Raw genomic sequence first — 7,947 nt, 5'->3', positions numbered from 1 at the left:
AGATTATTATAAATGAAGTATAGAAGAAAATGAAAATAAGACAAAATATTTGGTTTTCAAACATATAAGAAAAAAATGAGGATGATCAATTTTAAGACGATGGCAATGTGCAACGCTTATGACGCAAGAAAACCACACTATTTTACAAAATTGAAAATTTTAAGAAAAATGAAAACAAATAAACTTCTGTAAATTATTATATGATTAACAAAAATAACATAACCACTATGCAATATATCAGAAGAGAATTGATAAACTTGTATTTTGTAGCGTAATTATAGTTATATTGTAGTGTAATTACTTGGTTTTTGTTACTTTATATACATTTTAAAGTAGAGTTGTAATATTAGTTTATATTTTATTTTTTATTGATTAAATTGTGATTGAAAAGCTAATGGTAATTAGTTACCATTGATGAACGCAATTAATAGAAGTTTTGGATTTATATTCTTTAATGGATCTAAAGTTAGACATCACCACAAGTAAACAGTATCTCATTTACATGAAAGTTACTTGTTTAACTTTAATTAGCAAATGTTATCTAAAACTTGACATTTATTTTCGTAAATGTTTATTTTGGGAATTTTCCCTATTATATACTATATTGCATAAATGACAACAATAGTCGTTTCTAATACTTTTTTTAATGTTAATATAGAAGATAATGTTTTTCCTATTAAATACACTAATGTTATTTATGAAAAAACTTTTTAAAAGGTTTCTTATTGAATAAGTACCCCTTTTCTAATTAATTATATTATTTATACAAAATAAAATTAAATCAAATCTCATCTCATCAAATCTCATTATCTATATTACATATAAAAGATTTAAGATGGACGAAATGGTAATTTGAAAATTATTAGATGTCGTTGAATAAATACGGTGAGACGCCATTAAAATTTAATTCCCTTTATCGTCGGTTTCCTTCCATATGTCTCCATCGTCTTTCATCTGCCTGTAACCCCCCAAATCTCCAATTAAACCCCACTTTCAATTGCAGTAACCCCGAATTAAAGCCCCTTTAAATCCTTTGCAACAATTCAATTGAATTTCTATTCTCAAATGAAACCCCCATATTTAATCGCTTTCACTTGTAAAATCCATCTAATATAGTTAAAATTTTTCATTCTTAGTTACTAATATAATAGAAAACACTCACTACTTATGCAAGTGAAATGTATAATCAAAGCTTCTCAATCTTAATCCTATAACTAAAGATTTAATTCTTCAAACTCAAGCCAACATTAAGCCATTACAGTCAGTCATGAAGGCAAAATATAATTACCTAGACCCGTTTTATACCAAGTGTTATGAACCGAATTTCACGTCCAATAGCATTTACAAAGATAATCTGCTCAGAGTTCCATTGCACTTCGAGGCATAGATAACGGTCATGGCTTCTTTTAGACATTGTTCGAAAACGGTCGAAAAAACACAGTTCATGCTACTGCACTTTGTGTACCTGAAGTTAGCCAACAAGTGTGCTTGAACTGTGTTACACGGGTGATCAATTATACGAGGAGTTTGAGTGAGAAGATGACATCAGCATATTCTTCTAACAGGCCCTGTAGTATAAGCTACTACAAGTTACATGAAAAGGAACACACCGAATATATCTTTGCCGAACAAAATATGTCCCTGCAACCGTTGCTTCTGATCGAACCCTTAAAAGACTTGATGTTTATGTAACATTTCGGATTTTCCAAACCCGTATTCGTTTACGAACGAAATATTTTTAGATCTTTAATATTAATCAAAATCAAATATTTAAAAGTAATTTAGTTTTTAATATTCATTTTATACCCTTTAGGTTTCATATGTAGTTCATTTCTTGTTTTAATCAAAAAATGTTCAATATTTGACCAATTTAGAAACTACAAGGGCCATATGTGTTAAACTTCAAACTCTAACCCATGGAACTCCGGAGCGCTGCGCGGTGGCACCCCTAGGGGCTGGCCACGCGACGCTCTGGGAAGTCTGGGCAGAATCCTTGGTTCGATTTCGTTATTAGCTCGTTTATGGTATAAAATCGATTATATTAGGTTTGTTTGAGAGAAGTAAGGACCAAGAAAACATCATACAACTAAAATATCATTCCCAATTCGTTTCTTACTGACCAAGAGAGGATCTTTAGGAATAATTCGATGATTCTTTCCTTTAAATCGTATTTACTTGCTTAAACGAGTTATATGTCCAAATATAATTCGTTCTTCCTATTTCTATATAAACAACTCATAATCTCTGCCACAAACCTTCACCCCAAACCCTAGAGGAGCCTTCTTAGCCGTCCTACCCTCTGATCATCCTCAAATCCGTCGGTTTTTGCATGTTCGTTGAAGATACAAGACTTGTTCGTTGATTTTGCTTGCTTTAGGACCTTTGACTTCCGTTTCTCATCGATCCTTTTTCACTTTCCGGGTAAGTTGTAATACATAGGAATCGTTCATATACATTCCTAGTCAATAACCTTCAATAAATTTCGGTGATTGAAGGGTGTTGACTGGTCAATTCGCTTAAAATCGGTTAAAGGGCAAAACAGTCAACAAGTTTGACTTTACGTTTTCTCATACTTCTGGTCGGATTCAATGTTCGGTCCAGAAGACTTTTATTTCGTAACGAAATTTTAAGCCTACTGACCAAAACCCAACTTCTGACTCGCTGTTCGGATTCTGGTAAGTACCAGCTCGCTTAAACGTTTAATTCAACATAACTAGAGTTCTACTCATCCGTTTGGATTAATTCCAGCAGCATTAAGTTCTTTTTTAATTATAGTTTCATATCACAAAGTTTTAGGTTCTGATTAATTATCTCGTATGACGCGTTAGTGGACGACTCGTTCAAAATACATGTGTTGAATCCAAACTAACGGTTCAACAAATAACCGAACCCCTTGATTTAATCCGCACCGATGTGTGTGATTTAAAAGCGAATCCCACAAGAGGTGGAAATAAGCATTTCATCACGTTCATTGATGACAGTACTCGGTATTGCTATGTATACTGATGTAACACAAAGTGTACATCTTATTACACAAAATTTTCCTCATATTTTAGCCGAACTCCATGCAAATTCATTGTTTTTGGTACTTATTTGAGTTATTTGTGAATTTGCAGGTCCGGGCGCCCGCCTGACAAAGAAAACAAGAAAAGAGGGCGTTCGGAGGACAAAATCAGCAATCTGCTGACCCCGCACGACCGTGCAAGACCTTGCATGACCGTGCTTCCCGGAGATCTTACCAATGCAAGCCAGTGCCGCAAGAACTCAAAAGTGCACGACCGTGCTTGGTCGTGTGGATGCCTGTGCCGATGACCGTGCCAGAACAGAGAAGTCTGACCTTTTGGTCAGAATAAAGCAGGGTGTTGACTTTCCACTTATATGCACGACCGTGCTTGCCCGTGCATGGGTCCGTGCTAGATGTCCAGAAAGCTTAAATACACCTCCACTACTCCCATTTCAGGGGTGGAGCCTTAGGGGAATTCTCTGAATTTGCTGGAAATTTGTTGTGTGTTTGCTAGAGAGGATTCAAGGCTTCCATCTTGATTGATCATCCTTGCAAGTAGCAATCATCATTCATCTTCGTTTGCAATTTCTTGTTCTTAACAATGCTTTGTAAGACTACTTTGATTTTGTTTGTTGTATCAAGCCTTATGGGCTAATACTTTTGTTACTTAGATTATGTTGAAGCTTTTACTTATGTGATATTTATTTATGCATGATTTTGGCAAGTTGGTGTTCTTCAAGTTTATGATATGTTCTGAAATAGAGTTTAATGGTTGAATGCTTGTTTTAATTCCTAGTCTTGTTAGTTTGATAGATGCTTGACCATAATATGTTGGAAAACTATGTGTTAAGTATTTGTTTATGAACTTAGCTGGTATATGCAAACTTTGTTCATATCACTAAGTTAGGAATGACTAGTGGAAATTAATTTGGTTATGAATTTTAACAAGCATGAAACCTATCACTTGATATTGGAAAATTGTATGGTGATAACATGATTCTTTGAGTTGGTTGATGTTTGCTAGAGATTAAGGCCATAATCCTTAGTTTATATTTTGCTACTTTAAAAGATTCATGTGTTTAACTAGTGTTCTTGAGCTTGTCTATTTTACATGATTTTAGGTGGTTAGTTTGTTGTTTTCATGCTAGCTTTCCTTTAATTATGAGATTAGGTAGTTTTGACAAACTTACTAATCTATGGTTATTATCTTGAAAAACACCCATCATGATGCTTGTTGTTAGTATTAGGTTGCCTTGATTGGAATTTGATGTTAATGCTTAATTCATGATGTTTGCCATAATCATTGTCATTTTATCACTAAGTTTAAGTGGATGCATAGTCTAAGTAGCTTTGTTTGGATTGATTATTAATTGTATTTTATTTGCTTTATCATTGTTGTATGCTAGTTTAGTTACTTGAAAAAGTTACTTGGATTGTTTGTTTGGTTAAATTAATTACAAATATTTCGTATCAAAAGTTAGCCGTGCCCATGGATTGACACTCGGTTCTTGCCGATACTTCGTTACAAACGATAGGTACACTTGCCTTTCGTGTGTGGTTTGGTTGTGGTGAAAACCATTTTTAAAACCTGATTTGTGTGAAACTTTTATTCAAATTTTATATATATATTCGCACACGTCAAGTTTTTGGTGCCGTCCCGGGGACACGATGTTTTACTTTTGAAAACGATACGAGTAATTGATTTGCCTTGTTGATATTTTTGCTCTATGTTATTTTAGTCTATTTCATTTTTATTCATCTTGTTTTTATTGTATTTTATTAGTTATATTTTTAGGTAGTTTCCGTGCTTGTTTTTTTCCATTCCGCGCTTCTTTCGGGTGATGCATGTCCACCACACCCGGTCCTGATCTTGTTTCCCCCTTTTCTGAACCCGAGCGACATCTTCGAGAAGGTTTGAGGAGGAGAGCACAAGAAATTTCCGAGGTAATTGAAAATGAAGTTGTGGAGGAGGACGTGGATCCCGAGGTTGAAGAAATGGCGGATCCGAACAATCAAGGTCGCATGGATGACTTCGCCACGCCGTCCCTCGATGGCTATGGCAGCGGTGTCACGGAGCCCAAGATTACCGTGAGTTTTGAGATCAAGTCGAGTATTATTCATATGGTCGAAAATTCCGTTTCTTTCCATGGCCTCTCGAACAAGGACCCTCACTATCATGTTGCGCATTTCCTTTGATTATGTGCGACATTCAAGATCCAGGGGTGTACGGACGATGCCGTGAGACTCCAACTTTTTCCGTTCTCTCTTCGCGGGGCTTTCTTGGAGTGGTTAGAGGCACTCCCTTCCGGTTCCATCACCACTTGGAACCAATTGGTTGAGCAGTTTCTTCGTCAGTACTTCCCACCCGATAAAACTGCAAGATATCGGGCGAAAATCACTGGTTTTCGTGTTGATGATGATGAGTCACTCATGCTGCATGGGAGAGGTTCAAGGGCTTTTTGAGAAAATGCCCTCATCACGGTTTGAGTTGCGGTCTTCAGTGTCGTACGTTCTTTGATTCTTTATCCGGAGCACAGAAGCAGGCCGTTGATCAGGTTGCGGGAGGAGATTTCGGTAGGTGTACTCCCAACGAGGCGTTGGATGTCTTGGAGTGCGCTGCTAAGAAGAGTTTTGCATATAATCCGCCTCGTAGTATTCCTTCCACTAAGGGCGTTCTTCATGTCGATTCTAATACCCTTGTTTCCGCTCAGTTAGAAGCCTTGACGAAAAGATTTGACCAAATGCAATCCGATCTGGCTAAGTCTAGCTCTCATTGTGGGGTGTGTGACGGGAAACACCAGACCAGTCAGTGCCAGCAGGCCATGGTGGTGGAGGATGTTGACTTTATGGGCCGCCAAAACAATGCCTACAGCAACCCCTATAACCCGGGATGGAGAAACCACCCAAATTTCAGCTGGAAAGATAATGGTGGCTCTAAAAATCAGAGTCAAAATCAAAAGCCACCGGGGTTTGACCGAAATCCAAATTACCAGAATCAACCCATAACCAATCTTACCTGCAAAAGCCTAAGTTTCAGGGTTCCAGCAGTAGTGGTCAGTCTAGTGGTGGGTCTAGTGTTGAAAATCTTTTGACTCAGCTTTTGGCTAAAACCGAGACCTCAAACAAACTGGCTGAACAGAGGAACCTAAAGATTGATGAGACTCTCCAGAGACACGATCTCGAGTTGAGGAATCATAAAGCGTCCATTCAGACCATTGAGAATCAGGTTGGACAGATTGCTCAGCTCCTTTCTGCGAGACCCCAGAGTAGCCTTCCGAGTAACACTGAGATTAATCCAAATGCCGAGGCTAAGGCGATTACCCTGAGGAGTGGTAGATCCACCATTCCTGTTGATGCATCGGTTTCCACACCAAAACCGATTACCGATGAGATCGAGACTGAGACTCCTGGTGAGGTGCAACCGAGGTTAATCCCAGAAAGTACCGCACAAACCAGTGAGCCAGTCAGGACTTATGTTCCTCCCATTCTATACCCAGGCCGTTTGAAGAAGCAGAAGATGGAAGAGCAGTACGGGAAATTCTAAAAACTTTTTAAGCAGCTTCACATTAATCTTCCGTTTCTCGATGCGTTAAAAGAAATGCCTAAGTATGCTAAGTTTCTGAAAGAGGTCCTCTCGAATAAGAAGAAATTAGAGGAGCTTTCTTGTGTGACTTTGAACGAGGAGTGTTCAGCGGTCCTTCAGAATAAACTGCCCTAAAAAATGACCGATCCGGGCAGTTTTACCATTCCATGTTTGATCGGTAGTTTGTCGGTTAGTAACGCTTTAGCCGACCTAGGTGCTAGTATAAACTTGATGCCTTATTCTATTTTTGCAAAGCTAGACCTAGGTGAGCCTAAGCCTACTCGCGTGAGCATTCAGCTTGCCGACTGCTCGGTGAAATACCCGAGGCGTATAGTTGAGAATACGCTTGTGAAAATCGACAAATTTGTTTTTCACGTTGACTTTGTGATCTTGGACATGGATGAGGATAAAAATGTACCACTCATCCTAGGTCGACCTTTCTTAGCCACTGCTAGAGCTCTCATTGATGTCTGCACCGGCAGACTCACTCTTAGAGTTGGAGACGGGGATGTGACCTTTGATGTTGGGAGATCCATGCGCCACCCACATGATCATGATGACGTGCTCTACATTGATACTGTCGATTCTTGCGTTTGTGAGCATATACAGGACATGTGTGAGGAGTACTCTTTGGATACTCAGTTGTGTGTTGGAGGGATTTCTGACTTGCTCAGTGGACCTCTAGTTGAGCAGTTGTTCTGTGGTGTGGATCACGAGCCTCCTGAGTGTTTAGAGAGGATTGAGGATGTTGATCGCGTTGCCGAGCCTAAGGCAAAACCTTCTGTTGTGGACCCACCATCTATTGAGATTAAGGAGCTCTCGTCCCATTTGGAGTATGCCTTCTTAGAGTATGGGTCCCACCTTCCTGTTATCATTTCTGCTAGTTTGTCGAGCGAGGAGAAGATGAAGTTGCTCGCGGTTCTGAAGAGGCATAAGCACGCGATCGCCTGGAAGATCATGGAAATAAAAGGGATCAGTCCATCTTTTTGTACCCATAAGATCTTGATGGAGGAGGAGTACAAACCCGTGGTGTAGCACCAACGGTGTCTTAACCCTAATATGCAAGACGTTGTGAAGAAAGAGGTCATCAAGCTTCTCGATGCTGGATTGATTTATCTGATCTCTGATTCCCCATGGGTGAGCCCGGTGCAGGTCATCCCGAAAAAGGGCGGTATGACGGTTGTTGTGAATGAGAAGAATGAGTTGATTCCTACGCGTACCGTCACGGGATGGAGAGTTTGCATTGACTACCGCAGACTCAACAATACCACGAGGAAAGACCATTTTCCACTCCCCTTCATTGACCAGATGTTGGAGCGACTGTCGGGAAAGATGTACTATTGCTTTCTTGACGGTTTCT

General features: G+C 39.0%; 1 protein-coding gene and 1 non-coding gene across 2 annotated transcripts; one reads left to right on the top strand and one right to left on the bottom strand.

Moving 5' to 3' along the window:
* Window positions 1-5,384: 5,384 nt before the first annotated feature.
* LOC143636681 (small nucleolar RNA R71) lies at window positions 5,385-5,489 on the bottom strand. Its single transcript, XR_013154284.1, has one exon. It is a non-coding gene; the product is annotated as a small nucleolar RNA R71 (small nucleolar RNA).
* A 1,236-nt stretch (window positions 5,490-6,725) lies between these two features.
* Window positions 6,726-7,622, top strand: LOC143636669 (uncharacterized). Its single transcript, XM_077104204.1, has one exon. The coding sequence runs from the start codon at window positions 6,726-6,728 to the stop codon at window positions 7,620-7,622; it is 897 nt and encodes a 298-aa protein (XP_076960319.1).
* Window positions 7,623-7,947: the final 325 nt, after the last annotated feature.

This window comes from Bidens hawaiensis, unplaced genomic scaffold (assembly GCF_021521415.1).
Source record: "Bidens hawaiensis isolate Kalapana, Puna unplaced genomic scaffold, B.hawaiensis_p1.1 tig00008037_1, whole genome shotgun sequence".
Classification (NCBI taxonomy): domain Eukaryota; kingdom Viridiplantae; phylum Streptophyta; class Magnoliopsida; order Asterales; family Asteraceae; genus Bidens; species Bidens hawaiensis.
The sequence above is the reverse complement of the archived record's forward strand: the minus strand, read 5'-3'. Positions and strand labels throughout refer to the sequence as shown.